The sequence below is a fragment of the Pangasianodon hypophthalmus genome, chromosome 18 (assembly GCF_027358585.1).
Source record: "Pangasianodon hypophthalmus isolate fPanHyp1 chromosome 18, fPanHyp1.pri, whole genome shotgun sequence".
NCBI lineage: Eukaryota > Metazoa > Chordata > Actinopteri > Siluriformes > Pangasiidae > Pangasianodon > Pangasianodon hypophthalmus.
In genome coordinates this window covers 13,759,191-13,776,437 of record NC_069727.1, presented here as the reverse complement: position 1 = coordinate 13,776,437, position 17,247 = coordinate 13,759,191, and the positions used below count along the sequence as shown (strand labels likewise).

The following is a 17,247-nucleotide window of genomic DNA, read 5'->3' as shown; positions in this document are numbered from 1 at the left end:
GGCATATTTGGTGACTTAAAGAGGATGGTATACAAGAAAAAGTACCTGATAGCCGCTGGAAAATCTGGCACTAAATCTTTAACTGCTGCTTTTGTAAAGATTTAAGCACCAGGAGAGTTTAGTCCAAAACATGGCTGCCTCTGCCAGGAGGTTTATCAGCAAGATGATGGCAAACACACCTCCAAATCAATACAGAAATGTTAAAGAAACCAGATTTGACCAATACTGAAAACCTGTAGTCTGAGGAGGGAGTCCACATGTACAAACCTCTGAATATAAAGGAACCTAAAAAGAGTGACAAAGATCTCTCTACAAGTGTCTCCAACCTTATTAGACAATACAGGATGAGACAAAGAGCTGTCATTTTCTTCAGTGCAGCTGTCACAAAATATTGACTGTAAGGGTGCCAATAAATGTTAAACCAGTTCCCTGTACAAGAAATTACACAAAAAAACCCTCACAATATTTTTGAGTTAAGTATCACTAATTGCATGTGTTATTCTTCATGTGTTCATTTATATTCATGTTCAGGATGGGCGCCAATATTTCTAAGCTGGAAATCTAAATTTACATTACATTCGACTGGAGAATCTCTGTACTGAATACACGTACCTTATTGCTCTACACTCATTGGCCATTTGTCATGTAAGGTAAACTCTGTGGCCTTTATATATACAGTACACATTGCTATGTACTGTACATGATATCTGTCATATCTATTAAAGAAAAGGGACCATCATTAGCTTGATGTTTTAGCCGCTGGACCATTCTCATCATAGCATTGATGACACTCACATGGTACCTGTGTGATTGTGTTTTGTGTTATCACTGTACTCCTCCATAAAACTACTGAAATGCAGCTATAGATTCAATAACAGGAGATGTGACATTTACTAAAACGGAAGAGATTTATGTTTCCCTTTAAATGCATGAAAAAGAGAAATCTGCAGAGAACATCTACAGTAAGCTGCCACTCTATCCCTTCACATAACTCTCTGTAGACGTCATAGTGGAAAAGTTATTGTTCAATAATGCATTAGCCTAACAGCATCTTACAAACAAGTGGCCTGCCTGCTCTCAAATTATATCCTGTCATCATGCATCTTTAAAAGCAGTGAGGCTCTGAAGATCTGCACAATCAACACGAGAGAGGAACGCACTCCCTGAACCACTTCTTCATTCTCCTCATTGACAACAAAAGACACGTTTCCTTCTGAAAAGCTTTGTGAGGAAAGCAACGGAGCGAGAGAAAGAGAGAAACGGTGAGCAGTCATGTTTGAGACACTCGCAACTGACGCAAAAAAGAAAGAAGCCGAACTCTTCACTGCAACAGATACTACAGATTCACGTCGTTCTATAGAGTTCTTCGGGTCGGTGTCAGAGGCTGGTCCGCTCTCAACCTCTTGTTCTGTCTCTCTGTCCACCGCTGATTGAGACTAGTGGACATATTCACTTCACAGTAAGAAGAGTGGCTTCGCTTGCTGGATGCGTTGACTTTAACAGCTATCCTGCTGTCTGAAATCTCCACCAAAGCTACACCCTGACACAGGAACCACTGTGCTCGAAGTCAGATCTTACTGGACCTAGTGGAACTCTGGGTAATAATCAGCTGAGATAGAAGAATGAGGATGCACTGTGTTATATCCACCATAATAGAATTTATCTCTAGCTGTGGTATCCTTGCGACATCATACTGTTTAAATACTAAATACTGTAGTATAAAGTATAAGTCATGTCATGCTGCTTTGTAGCTGTGTTAGCTAGCTAGCTCCATTAAGGAACAACTGGAAATTTATCTTGGCAGTTCAGTTATTCAGATTAAACCCCTTCTACAACAACAAATATATTTTTTTTCTCCTAATGAAACACCCTGGGATCGTTTACCCACCCAGACGTGAAGAGATGGTTTGCTTATGCGCTTGTAAAAGCTTTGAGGCATGATCCATAATAGGGAGTAAAGTTGTATTTGTGAAAAATAGATCAGGAGAACACAAATCTGTACAAATTTCTGCCAGTTTAAGTAGGTCAGGAGTTTGAGAGCAAAGTACATGAGGAGCACAGTCTATTTTATCAAGTTTGGCGAAGTAGCGCTTATTCTCTTCTAAAGTAAAGTGAGTAATCTTAGTCATCTTTCACCTCTAGTTACGCCCACATTGTGCTGTGAAGCTCGGAATTCAGTTTCGCAGCTTAAAAAAACGTGATCTGAAAGATTCAAATCTGAAAGGCTGTCTGTTTCTTCCAAGTCTTTTGGTTATTGATGTTATGTTTATCTGCCATTTCCTCTAATTGATGTGTTTTGCATGTGCCAAGTCATTTTATTTAGCCTTCGAAGGAGGTCGAGTCACATGATTTTGTCACTAGTTCATAGCCTTAAAGCTAGTTTTGACACGTGTTTTATCCAAAAAGCTATGCAAAAAATAAGCACAGAGGTGTCAACATTGCTAACAAGATAATCCTAGCAGGCAGTGAAGAAAAAAAACTGTATTTTACCACAAAAACTTTTACATATATCAGTGGATGGAGTATGTTGATGAATAAATTATAAAACATGTATTGGCTGAACAGATATTTCACTGCAATCTGCAAATATGTCTGGAGGTATAAGCAACCATCTGAGCGCATAAGCTTATTTTATACAATTGTTACAAAATTAACATAAGAGCATGGTCAGTCTGCAGTCAGGTCTGTATTAGGCTGCACATAATAATAAACAGCACATCAGGAAACTGTCGGGAAATATTTACTGCTGATTAACTGACTTCATCAAACAAATCAAATCCCCTTTAATGTCTTGGCTCACTACTTTAGCTGAGAAAGTAAAAGTGTACTTTTTAGGTGTCGTCCATTTCTGTGTAGCAAGGGATCAAAAATAGTAAATGCTACAGCTAAACTGTGGATGGTGACAACTCTGTGATCATGTGACAAAGTTGTCACCATCCACCGTGACGTATAGTAAAATACACTATGTCACATACACTATAGTGTATTTTGCGAATAGTGTATTTTAAAGAAGTCCAAGAAAGAAGTCCAATCATCGGCGATTATCACAAATACAAAACAAAACAAATCAGAATTAAAGTTTACTGAAAGTTTTTTTTGTAATATGGGCATAATTAGTAAGCAGTTGTGTCATTTACACGTCAAAACATTTTTGTATTATTGAAATAATAGGCTAATTACTATTCGACTAAACAAAATGTAAATCCAATCTGTACAGGAATTTGCCATTCCTACAATAAAGCATAATAAACTATTAATGTTTGAAGGGCTCATTTGCTTATCGTAGCCTTCTGTGCTACACTGCTACACTCTATCTACACTGCTAAAACCAATACTGCGACAATCTTGCAACATGTTGTACAGTCCTAACGTTCAGCCGTGAGCAACGCCTCCTTGCTCACCAACACTCAAACAAAGGAACACAGATTTAGTGGGGAAGGTAGGGTAAAGCATGTCACACTAATCGTGTAAGGTGTCCGTGCAATGCTTCTGCAAGTGTTAGTCAGTTAGAGCTTATGCAAGTCTCCTTTGGACATGAAGGTAGAGCAAAAAAAAAAAAAAAAAAAAAAAAAATGGTGATCATTTGAGGATCCTTCCAAAGCATCAGAAATATCTAACTTCCTATGGGTTCAGCCAATCTGGCCGCTCACCTCCGTCATACATTCTTCATCAAGTCAAAGGGCTCGAGTGTCTTTCACGCATTAATAAATAGAGCAGATGAAAGAGCCAGGCTGTGCTTGTCCACACATCCACTGTCTATTATTGGCTAATGCATTACTTCCTTCTTTGGAACAATGGCTGTCAACTTAGCCAGCGTCTAAATCAGGCATTTCCATACTAACGAGGTACGGAGTCACACAGAAAGCAAATTTATACACTTGCTCAGTAGGTATGCATCTACTCACCGATATACTCAAAGATGTAGACAACGAAGAAGGGCGTGACGAGATCGTTGATGCCCTGTACGTAACCGCTGGCGGGATGCCGGATGGCCCAGATGAACAGAATCCGCTCAAAGATCTGAAGAAGAAAGAGAACTACATCAAAAACTTGACCTACAGCTACAACTACAGAATTCACGCATATGGTTTAGAACCGCAAAAAAACAAAATTGTGTAAACATGCAAAGCTATGGGACTTTGCACAAGGTCACATTTGAGTGCTATTAATTAGACACACAGACAGCATCTCCTCATTTAGCCAGCAATCAATTAAGAAAATCAATTAAGCTCTCGAAAGTAATTAGCATCACAACATTCAATGGAGCAGACGGCGAGGGTGACAAAAAAAGTCTGGAAGCAATGTGCACATGTTGCCATGTGTTTGTTTACATACAGGGAGGTTAGTGCTTAAAAAGTATGAGGCTGAGGATGATAGGAAACCTAGATACCACCTTGAGATATCACACACGTCAGTGGTGTCACACTGTTAGTGGGAGAGACTTTGCAGTTTGTCCTCATTGAGGTGAACTGAATTCTGAGTGTGCTCAAAGATTTTTGTTAAAAAAAAAAAAAAGCCAGCACATTGTGCAGCATTTGGATCTAAGAATTACAAGAGAAAACTCAACACAATGTATTTTGATTTTATGAGAAAGCTTACGTGGGAGTTAGCAATTTTATAGCAGCTAGAAAGGGAAGTTGACAGTTTATTACTCTTAGTCATCTCTTTAACTCTGCCTCAGGGCCCTTCCACATGTATACTGGTATTCTTGAAAATGTAGTTTTTAACCTGTCTGTTTTCAGAGATTTTAAAAATATATATCTGTCCACACAAAAAACGTTTCGAAAAAATGCATATGAGCACACTGGCCCAGTATGTCAAACAGTTATGTCAAACGCTTCAAGAATAACATTAAGACCATGTGTATTGAGACGTAGAGAAGGCAAAATGCCAAAAAAAACACCAGCATCACCTAAAGTTTTAAACCAAAATTGACAAAGACAAGAATTCAATACTCATGGACTATTAATGAGGCGGAACTACTGCTTAAGGATACGCTCGAGAACAAAATGATTGCTCAAATGATAAAACAAATTAAAAAATTAAATTGTGAACAGGTTATCAAAAAAAGAAATAACAAACCACAAAACAACAATCTGGTCCACAGCCATGATAAACCTAACAGGAGTCCTAACACATTAATAGCACACACAAAAACAAAAGGGTGAGGGGGCTGCACATACACACAAGACACATAATTAAATATCAAATACGAAACAAATTAAGCCAAAGGCAAAACAACGTTTTCAAAGACACAGTTATTCCCAGACAACACTAGGAATGAGTTTTTAAATTTGTCCAGCTCAGTCACCTAAAATGTTGTTTTTATGTGGACAGGAGGCCATAACTCAGAGAGGGCCTCTTTTAATATTCTAATGTTCTCAATACTTATTAGCGCTTTTGAAGATTTGCTTTGCAATTGGAATCGTGATTGAGGACCGTTGATTTCATTTGTTTGGTATGTTTATCATGACATTGCGAAGGATCCTGCACTCTCACCGCCGCAGCCCGGGTCCGATTCCCGGGCAGGGAACCATCCCAGCCACTGGGAGTGCACTCTCAGCACCGGTCCCAAACCCGGATAAAATGAGAGGGTTGCGTCAGGAAGGGCATCTGGCATAAAACCTGTGCCAAATCAAACATGCGGACCAATCATCCACTGTGCTGACCCCTAACGGGAGGAGCCGAAAGAACAACAACAACAACAACAACAACAACTAAGTTAGCATCAGGCATCTGTCACATTAGCTGTAGCTAACAAAAGCAGTAAAACCCTTACTCACAGGGGGAAGGTCTTATCTGCATCTATGATCATTTCTGTCCACCTTTATCCTACATTAATATTCTCCAACATTCTTAAACATTTTGCAGAATTGTATGCCATCTGCAGCATAGCAAATAATTTCTTAAAAAGAGTTGAAAATAAAGTGATCTACAGCTGATTTTATAAAAGTAGACCCACTGTGCTTCACACATGAACTGGCTTACAAGCAAATGTCCTTGGTGCATCAGAGTAGTTAACAACAGCGGCTAAAGCGACATCTAGGTTTCCTATATTTACACAACTGTCAAAGTTAGTTGCTTTTCAAATTTTCCTTTTAACATGAAGACCACCGAATAGAGCTTTCTCTTCTGTGTTCATTCCATCTTCACTGCCTAAGGCTATTCCTGGTGCTGAGTAACTTTTCTTCCTTTCTCTTTTCTTACAATGTACCTCTAACACCTCTATCTTCATTAAAGTGTCTTTTCGTAATCCTTCACTTCACTGTCAGCTTGCTTGAATTAAAGGAAACTTGTGGAGAAAAAAAAAGACAGACACACTTTCTCGCTGGTGTCTGACAAGTCAAACTAACGTCTGGCTCATGCAAAGCGACTTTCAAGCTGCCATGTTCCTGTCAAGCCCTAAATAAACTCATTGCTTGCACACGGGGTCCGGAAGACCAAACAAGGTGCTCGAGTTTCCTTACATGCCCCATGTGTGACTCACTCGCAGTTCTGTCCATCAACTCACGAGGTACGTTCACCTCCTCTGATGGGTCCAGTGTTCAGATTTATCTCATCAAAATGCTGGATTAAACGGAACCTTGCATTTTCTCTTTCCTTTGAGACACAGAATTCACAGCTTGCTCTTACTCTTCTCCAGACGTCCATCACTGGGTGGAAATCAGACACTAAAAAAACCAGGCAGCAAAAAATCTAAGGCCATCTAAGGCCAGTGTATTTAGAAAGTGGGATTCAATATATTAGGACATTGGCTCCTCTTTAGCGTATAACTTCTGGAAGGTTTGGAGAGGAGAGATGAAGGCTGCTAGCTCAGATTCATAAGAAAAACCTAACACACTGCATAACCTTGGCTTGGACTGCAGAGCACAACCCTTACGATGAATCTGTGCATCATTAGCTGGCTTGCTGCTTGTGTAAGAGTTACACACCATGTAGAATGCTAAAGAGAAGCTGAGAGATCCTCACAGTCGGAGTGTGCACTAGAGAGGTAAAGAGGTGTTGTTGGCATGCAGGGCAAGGTGCAAGCGAGTGAGAAAGGGTGCAGCTGTGAGTATGCATACTTCAGCCACCACACAAGCACCATCCTTCCCTGGAGTCATTTAGAGCAAAGCTTTTGCATGTTGGTGGTCAAAAAAAAGGGGCAGTCATGAGAATGAGAAGCAGAAGCTTTTTCCTCAATGGATGTTAATGAATAAACATTTAGAAATGGGAGTTTGTATTATTCATACGAAGCAGGACTGTATGGGAAGTTGGTGCATACAGTATGAATCTATACTTAAAGCGATGTTTCACCCAATGACGTGACTCGACAGCTCCCAGACGCCCAGACTAACAAAATCAATCAGTAACAAAATCTAGTTTTTATTCAAATTGACTTTAGTGGCTCAAGTTAAAGAAATCACCATTATATATATATATATATATATATATATATATATATATATATATATATATATATATGCCACATACAGTACCTATGGAACATATTCACCCCCAATGATTATTTCTCTTTTTGCTGCATTGCAAAATCAAATTTAAGCATATCAGAATGGGATTTTTTTTTTCTAATCCTTTTGAAGTGACTCTCTACAGAAATGAAATAATGTATTTAGATGTCCTCAGAATTATTTGAAAATAAAAGCTGCTTAATTGAAGAACAATCTTAATTAAATTTTCTGAAATGTTATAGCAAGTATAGAGAGAGAGAGAGAGAGAGAGAGAGCACACTGCAAAAGTATTAGACACATTTGAAAAAAATATATGGATTTACAAACATTTTGGAAAGATCCCTAAAACTCTCTTTCTCGGAAAAATAATGCAAGAGCTATTTATCATGTGACTCTCAATTCTGTATGGAAACAAGAAAAAAGAAATGAGAAAAAATTTAAATAAGGATTAGTTGGGGAAATTGGCTGAGAGCATGGATTGTCTGTTCTGCAAAGAGAACTGGAGACATAGTGAAATGGTGAAAGAAACAGCTTTTTATAGCTCTGTTGTTCATCATTTCTTTTTATTTTTGCTGTTCCTAATAAGCATTTGGGTATGACATACCAAATATTTTCCTGTAGCATCAATATTTTTGTGCTTAAATTTTGCCCTCTCCCTCCCACCCACACAAACAGATGGATGATAAACTGGATTCAGGGATCTGCTGCGCATGAGAACAGATGAATTTGATTTCCTCTCGGGCTCTCACTGGCTGTTTCTCAGCGCTGTTCTAGTTGCAGAGGGGTTCACACTACATGCTTCGTCGCAGACAATATCAAACATAGCGCTGAACCATTCACACTACACAAGCAGTCGCCAAGCAGGGGAGTAGTCACTAAGCTCCAAAATTAGCCAGCAACTGGGAATTCAGGGCTAAAATCATGTACTGACATGAAGACTTATTAAGAAATCAGCTATGCTGTTCCAAGTATCTTGGACAAACTGCAAAGCTCTTCTGAAGACTGTGGTTCTCACTTGCTTCGATCTGTTCAAGATACTTCCTTTAAAAACAGACAAAAATTCACTGTAATATTTAATTTTTTGGAAAGTGATTGTTTTAAAATTTAAAATATGCTCTTTTTTACCTAGTAACTCTGAAGGTCAGGACAATAACAATGTAAAACGTGAACTGTATGTCTATGCTTTCATAAGAAGCTACCAGATTTACACTGCGCTCATATTAACCAGACCGATTTGCTTGGCCACAGATGCAACCCATGAAATATGACTTGCCTCTTCAAGTGCCATCAAATTTCTGAAATATCTAAGACTGCTATGCACTTCATGCAGACTCAATTAGAGCTCATCTAGAGCTCATCAGCATACTGTTGTATGTTTTTGGGCCAAATCCCCCTGAGTATTAGGAACTGCAAACCAATTATGATGCCATTGCAGCCATTCACTGACCTACGTGATAGCATCCCTTAGTGTTCTTCTTCATACATCTTAAATCTGTACATGCCACTGCCCCGCAGGGCAGCTACGATTTATCACCGCATCCATCGATAAGCTCAAATCAACGAAAATGATGATCTTTATCATTGTCAGAGAGGGCCAGGTGTAAGTACGTCAGGCGGTGCAGCATAATACACAACGATGTAGCTGCATAGTGATCTCACGGTGTGTCAGAAATGAACGTTTAATTTAGTAAGTCTGTAACTCATCACGCAAACTGCACCTGGAGCCGCATAATACGTGATCTCTGCATGAAGCACAAATTGCGGCTTAAAATGCGAAAAGAATTAATGGAAACCGCAACCACAAAAGCTTGAAACTTAAAAGGAAATGCAAGAAAATATTACTACAGAAGAAGTAGTGTGAAGGGCATTAACACGGCTGATATGGCTGATTTTATTACTAATAAAAATAAAGCTATGCAGAATAAGCTATAAATTGTGCAATTAAACTGGCATTGATGTCATAGTTTTTAATGTGATGAATTTCTTCTGTTAGACGTGAGGGAAGTGATGTGCATGAGACTAAAGCAGTCCAATTGACAAGCAGTATTAAAACAGCTACTTCTCCTCAACAGTGTTTTCACCAAGGTCCTAAAAATGGTCTATAAAGCTCAGAACACACATGCTGCCAATTTATACCTGGTTCTTGGGGGAGGACAAATTCCTGAGCAAAACCGGCTGTCACTAATTGCTCAAACCTCCTCAAACATGCATCAGATAGAATATGTAATGTCACACTTTCCATTTTCCCACCCTTTTCTGGGGCTGCACTCCCACTTTTAGTACATTTTGTACATTTTTTTGTACTCCCTCAAATGCATATGTATGAGGAAGAGAAGTGCACACTGCATGTCACCACGTGCACAGTGCTCAAACTTCGACTATATGCCATTTTGGAATAATTACATCTAAAAAACAAGCGCAGACAGTTTAAAACATCTGGCTTGGTGTTGTTTGAGGGTGTTTTTGTGTTCAGGCAACAATGTGCAAGAGAGTGTCCCTGAAAGACAAGATGAACTGAGATGAGAGTGAAACAGAGAGAGGAGAGAGCAATGAAAGAAATGATATGAGAAAGATGGAGGGAGAAGACAGAGAAGTAAAACAAAGGACAATGTTAAAAGCAGAGAGCTTATCACACCATGTGCCTTGACGTGCTTTCCTGTTTAAAACAGCATGTTATTCATTTCAAAGTCCAGAATCGAGCCACAGCAGCACACCATAAGCGCGAGGCAGCTCATAACTGCATGCTTCGTTATAAAGAGCAGACTTCCCTAGCTAAAGCGAAGCAGGATGTGACAGGAGTGAAGGTTAGTGACTCTGTGTCTCTGTGACTCCTTTTTCAAACACACACACATCGTTGGAAACACATCCCACGCAATACCACGAAATCCACAAAGCACATTCAGTGTGAACTAACCCGCTCTTTAATGAAACACTGAACCAGAGGACTGTGTGTGTGTGTGTGTGTGTGTATGTGTGTGTGTGTGTAAGAGTGATCTATAGAAGCGTATGCAGGATATAGTTGGTATTATGTGTGGGTCAAGCGCACACAGGAAAGAGCATCAAGGTGAGTGGACTGAGTGGTGTGGACGTCTCACCTCTTGCACAGAAGCTTGTTGAAAGAGAGGAATAAGAGGATTAGTTCTCGGTATGTCAATGTGAATCTGCAGGGAAGAGAACACACAAAAAAAGAGACACAGGAGCAGAAGCAGGTTAGGACGGATTCAGAACAGCCATTATAGATAGACAGGGAAGGGAATCTGGTCGTGGATGGTAGCGCATGTCTGGCTGAAAACTGAAGAACTAGATTTCATCAACTCATGAACTATGAACTCATGAACTAGATTTAACATGAACTCATCATCAGCTGATTTAACCCTTTGAAGTCACAGTGCTGTTATGGGAAAATAATTAATGTGGTGGTTGCTGTTTGTACGTGTGTATTATTCCTCTTCTAGCATAGCAATTTCCCAACGATTACAATTTTTCACCAACTAAAGAATGACACATTATATTTTTTAACCGTTTAGGGTTATATTTAATGTTGTGAAATGTCCACAAGACAACTTAGTTCTTATCACTTACTATGTTATAGCAGCTACAGTCATTCCTTCACCAGGCTCTCTTTTTCTCCTTCTCTTGAAGTTAATGCAACAATTTCAGATCACAGATTGCATAAAGTCCTCTGTCCTGAAGACTTCCCTTGGAGGAAAACTTACTGACTGGAGACTCCTTCCAGAAATGTTAAATAAACATCTCCTTACAGAATGCTTCAACATATCAGTGATAATACAGCTTTGTTAAATAACAACACAGTGTATAATACATTCATTAATAGGTGGAACGTCCACCATACAAGTCCATCACAAGTGAACAAGCTGTTACTATAGAAACAATAATATTTTAGAATGAACGCATTAATATAAACCATCTGACCAATCAGGTTTGAGAATTCAAGAGCGTTGTGGTATAAAGGTAGTTAAAAAAGAAGAAAAGGTACTTCAAAAGTGTCTTTCAAGCAATCCTATAGTTGGACTTATAAGTTTTTTTTGTTTGTTTTTTTTTAGTATTATTACTGTTAAGATTTAACACTTCCTTATGTACAGCCTTGTTTTGCTGAAAAGAAATAACACCCTTTACATTTTTGCTGGGTTTGTCATTTTTTGACATCGAAACAAACAAAAAAAAAGATTGAAAGTGCTGACTCAAACACGTCAATACATCAGATCTGAAATTGTGTTAAAGACTAAATACATAACAATAATCTTAGGAGAAGATAAGAAGACGGAAAACATGTCATCAGTTCCAGGGATGGTTTTTATTTGAGAAAAACAAACAGCAAAAGAAGTGGAAAGGGAGTGAGGAAAACTACTTTATGTAAATTATTCTAATTTGAATAAAGCTTTGTGTGTTTTTGATGAAAGCCAAAAGACTTTCCAACACATGACAGCACAACAAAAAAAAAACATATTTGGATCTCCTTCATAACTGTTCAATTAACTTGGTATTGTGGTTTTAAATAGTTTGTGAGTAAATATGTGTTAATATCTGAATACGATTTTGTGGGGGTTTTTTTCCTCAATTTTTTACGGCTGCTTTGTAACACTGACAAAATGATAAGTCAAATTTATACAGAAGTTTGTGGATAAACAAAATAAAAAAGTTGTGTTTAATGTACAGCCAGAATCACTGAAATCTGAACCAATCTGAAATTCTTCAAAAGTAGACTTCAAAGGGTTAAATCCAGAAAAAATTCAAACCCTGCCTTGCCTAGAAATCTGGAATAAGCCTAGGACTAGACAAACTGGCCTAACTGACGAGTGTGTGAGCGAAGAGTCGAGGCACTGTGGTCCAAACCTTCAGTTCCAGCCTGAGACTCGAGCCAGCCATCAGACCAGATCAGACAGACAAGAGAGACAGACAGTAAGATAGACACATGGCACTGAGCAGACGATGCCTGAGTGACATGCTGCTGGCAGGGGGCAGATTGTTTTGCATCGGCGTCTCCGCTCCATCCTGCCTCTTACCTCAGTGACTCTCGGCTGGAGCACTAAACTCTCCGGACTCATCCGGGGAATATCTATGTGAATCTGATGGTGCAGAGAGAGACACACACACTACATACATATACACAGAAATATGGATTCTACAACTGCTGTGTGGGAGGATGATATGATGAGATATAAACACACGCACGGAAGTGGACACACACAAACACTCACACATTAAACATACACAAGGAATAACACACGAAGGGCTGTGCTAATACAGGAAAAAAGCCACGCTGGAGTGGTGTGATACGGTCCAACACGAAGTGGAGGCACTGTTACCACCACAAAGTGGATTCTTTTCCTGTAACAGCATAACCCAAAGTCTTTATTCCTCTTACACCACAGCAATTTGCTAATGATTACACGCTTTAATTTAATAATGAACAATACATCGTGCTTTTGAACCATTTACAGTTACATTTAATGATGCGGAACATCCGTGAAACAAATTAGTTCTTTTTATGGCTTACATTACAGCAGCTATAAACTTCCCTTCCTTCACAAGGCTGTCTTTTTTTCCTGTCTCTTGAGGTTAATAAGACAAAAAAAAACTGCAGATCACAGATTGCATAAAAGTCCTCTGTCTTGAAGACTCTTCCATTTTGGAAAGTTACAGCTTTACCTCTGACTGTTACAAAGCTCAGATACTGGAGACTCCTTCCATGAATAAACATCTCCTAACCAAAAACTTCACATTATCATCAATATTTATCTTTGTTACATAACAGCATTTTTTTTGTTAGACTTTGATTATGTAGGGTGTCCATAATACAAGTCCCTGTGAATGAGCTGCTACAGGAAGGATAATGTATTAGAATAAGCGCATTGGCATAAACCTTTCATTTATGTTGCAGCCGGCACTACTCTCAGATCCTTGCTGTTATAGAAAATTAATCAACACCTTCTGATTAGAGAATTTAACTGCGCTGTGGTAATAAAAAACAGTTTAAGCTCAATAAGCTGAGGGCCTTGTGTCTTCTTTTCCACCTTTCAGAAACCTAAAGCATGAGTCAGTGTGGCAATAGCACATTTTCTTTCATTCACTACGGGAAAAAATTAGGGCTTATTTTATTTATGGAAATTGTGCCTGGGATGTATTTCAATTGCAATTAAGTTCTCCACCAAAATCTGGTTTAAAGACTATAATCTTTTCTATACTGAAAATAGAAACTGCTTGACAATTCCATTCATGCTATGTGGAAAAGAGAAAAAAAGGAAAGAAACGGACACACCTACACTTTTACCCTCATCATGAAATCTAAGTGGAAACGACCCCCGATACTACACAAGCCCACCCCCTTTGCACGGGTAAACTGGGTAAAATGGAATAATACATTTGCATATTACAACATGATAGGTTCATTATTATTTGACACAATAACACTTACTTGCTTATTTGGGAAATGACAATCATACTAATAGATCTCTGCTTAGCTAAAATGACTGGTGTCTGCTAAATATCACATTCTTCAAATCCAGAAATCTGATTGGTCAGAAAGCACTGATTAACAGCACGGCTTTGAGAATAGTTCTGTCTGCTAGGCATATTAGAGGATTATATTAATGTGCACGTTCTACTACATTATCGTTTCTATAGTAACAGCTCATTCACAATGGATGCTCCACATAACCTAAGTTTGTGTTTTGCACTTTCTTGGTCACATGACATGGTGTGTCTTATTAACTTCAAGACTGAGGAAAAAGAAGGGCTGTTTATACCCGCTATAACATAAATGATGATAGGTACGTGTTTCACGGACATTCCACAACATTAAATGTAACTATAAATGGATAAAAAGTATGAGTGGCTAGAAATCATTGCCAAATTGCTGCAGTGTAAGAGGAATACAACACCTCGGGAATGCTGATATGGGAAAATGTGGTGAAAGCAACTCCACTTCACATTGGGCGGAACAACACCATCCTGTTGTTGACTGTTTTCCTATAACACCACATTTCGTTGTGTTTTATGACATCATAACACTTGCGTGGCTTGTTTGGGAAATTAACATCATACCAGTAAAGCCGTGTTTAGCAAAAATGATTGATGTCTGCTTATTTAATAGTCACATAACATTATATTTTGGCTGGTATTCTCAGTTATAGGAATTTTTACCTCCTTAAGACACAAGTAGTGTGACCAAACACTATTTTTAAGCATGGTCTGAAATGAGCAGTTACATGTGTATTTCTGTCTCTCTCTGCATTCAACCCTGTAATACAAAGACATCTGTAAATCTGAATAAGAAGAGAGAGTTCCTGCCTCCACTCTTACTGAGCGAGAGAGTGATAACTGCCATAATTACTGCCATAATAACTGGCTTAACTCCCAGCGGTAGGCCTCAACCCTGCACTCCATAAACAGTGCCTCAGCAGGAACAGTCAGCTGGGGGGCACCTTCTTATGTGCATTTCTGTTCCGGTGTCAGTAGCAGTCACTGCGTGTACAGTTCACTACAAAACTACTTTTCCTTTTATTTCAGGAACAGAAGGAAGGGCTTCATGCTGCTGCGCTAACCCCCCCTGCTGTGTCGGGTATTCTGTGACCTCACTGCGACTGAGGGGCAAACTGCACTTACGTGCTGCATATTGGTTCCCTAAGCACCCTAACAGCACTTTTCCACTGAACACTGGTAGTAACATCGATCGGTTACTACTGGATTTTTTTTCTTTTTAATGAAACCAAGCTGATTTGAAATTAAAATGTGCATGGCACTGCTAGGCATCTTCCTCATTTTTTTTTTTTTTCCCTGTGCTTTTTTGGCATGCACTCAAGCATCCTTAATGAAAACATAAAAAAGCAAACTTAACAGTAGCACATGCACAAAAAAAAGTTGCATATGTTCCAAACTTTAGTGAAAATACCAAAACTTGATCACATTATTTTAAAAAAAGGACAAGAATTGTTACATTAGAGCTGTAGGACTCAAGTCTGCTCTATAGACGTTTGGTGTTTTCACTTGTCTCTGACTTATTGGGATTTGGACTTGTCTCTGTCTCGGGCACTGGTCTCACTAAATATAGTTTATAAAAAAATAACATGTGTGTTATCTTTTGTTATGCACAAGGTTTGACAAGAAGTATTCCCTTCCTCTAGATATAAATATATTCTAATAATTGTCACGATGAACAAATGAACCAGGTCCAGGCCTTGAAATGGATTTTACGTGTTTTGTCGCAACCTTGATTCGGTCTTACGCTCATCTGAACTTGATCTTGACTTGGCCTCAACCCCCGTATCACTAAAGTCTTGACTCAGTCTCGACTAGTCCTGGTCTTGGACTTGACAGTGGTGATGCTTGACTACAGCCCTGTGTCACATGTTCTTTGCCTGGACCAAAATACTATGCATGGAGGGAACTAGGTAAAGTGTTCCTAGGAAAAGGAAGCCATTTGAGATTCATCCTAGCCTGAAGATGAAACTACAGTATTTCCCTCATGGGGGAAGAATTGTTGGATAAAACTGTGATTTTTGTCTTTTCAATCTGTCAGAAAAAAAGCATTTTGAAAAAGGGAAAGAAACTAGACTACTGAAGAGCCAGTAGCGAAGTGACTACAGCCAGAGACAATCAGGACATCTGCACTATTTTTAGCTCCATCCGTATGTCCTGGCTCGCTCCCATGGTAAAGATGGGTAACCAATTTCAGCACGGCACACATGGTGCTACAAACAGCGATATGAGGTTACCCTGGGTAATTTGCAGAGCCGATTATTGTTACACCATCCTGAGGAAAAGCGCTGTAAGAGTGTGGAACAGCAACACTGCAGCATGTGGAGGCATGTTTTTCCACCGACACTGAGAGAAATGCACTTTCTCCCAGTGCTTATGAGAGAAGAGGAACAGAGGACCGAGGCTTCCCGCTGGGGCTGACAAACGGCTGTGGAACTTCTACACTGCCCTGCTGTCAGCTAAAAGGGGGATTTTTTTTTTTCATTTATTTATTTTTTTTAGTCTTGAAAGGCCATGATTTTCTGGGAAAGAGAATGAAGGAGAACAGCTCAGACCTTCCTTGTGTGTGCTTGTGTGTGTGCTTGTGTGGTGTGTGAGTGTGTATGTGTGTGAGAGAGAGAGAAACATAGTGTAACAGAACATATCAATTGTCAAACTCTTAAGTCCTAAAAAAAATGGATGTAATAAAATGGGATGGCATAAACAGTGACTAAAACATCATGGTCGACTCTGGTGGAATGACCTTATGACACTGAGTTCAATCAAAAGTAAAGCTGTCAGAAAAAATTATATTTACATACTGAAAGACAGAAAAAAAAATCAAAATCCTATTTTCTGTGTTTTTTTTTTGTTGTTGTTGTTGTAGAAATGCATTTCTTTTTTGGCCAAAAGACCCTTGACAAAGATGAGAAAGCCATTTATGGCATACTTTCACATTTTAAAATTAAAATTACTTTTCTGATTGTGTATAATTAACAAGTGGTGTGTCCTCAGAGTGATTACATGTACTGTAAGTGCTTAATTTTCAACAGGCACTTAAATTGCTTGTTTTCTTTGGATAAACACCAAATCTCGTTTTATTGGGCATAGTGTGCACTACATAGGTATTGTTACGTTTTACCCAATGTAGTGAGCATATGTAGTCAAACTCAAAGACAATTTCACATTTGTGTAAAGGCAAGTTAAAATTGGCGGATTTGTATGGGAATAAAAAATGGCTAAATATCAATAAAAATACTTATCTGAATTAAAGATTATAATTGATTTGATTAGCTTCAGAAAGTGACTCTCATCTCCT

At 38.8% G+C, this 17,247-nt stretch overlaps 1 protein-coding gene across 4 annotated transcripts in view; it reads right to left on the bottom strand.

Moving 5' to 3' along the window:
- Positions 1–17,247, bottom strand: part of tbc1d22a (TBC1 domain family, member 22a) — a 168,527-nt gene that overhangs the window by 103,071 nt on the left and 48,209 nt on the right. The window contains exons 7-9 of one of the 4 annotated variants that reach the window (XM_026923074.3): positions 12,476–12,538; positions 10,547–10,612; positions 3,906–4,020 (exon numbers count right to left, since the gene is read on the bottom strand). In XM_026923074.3, coding sequence (XP_026778875.1) covers positions 3,906–4,020; positions 10,547–10,612; positions 12,476–12,538 — 244 coding nt within the window. The remainder of the gene's footprint in view (positions 1–3,905; positions 4,021–10,546; positions 10,613–12,475; positions 12,539–17,247) is intronic. The other 3 variants (XM_026923078.3, XM_026923077.3, XM_053241864.1) reach the window with 3 other exon arrangements.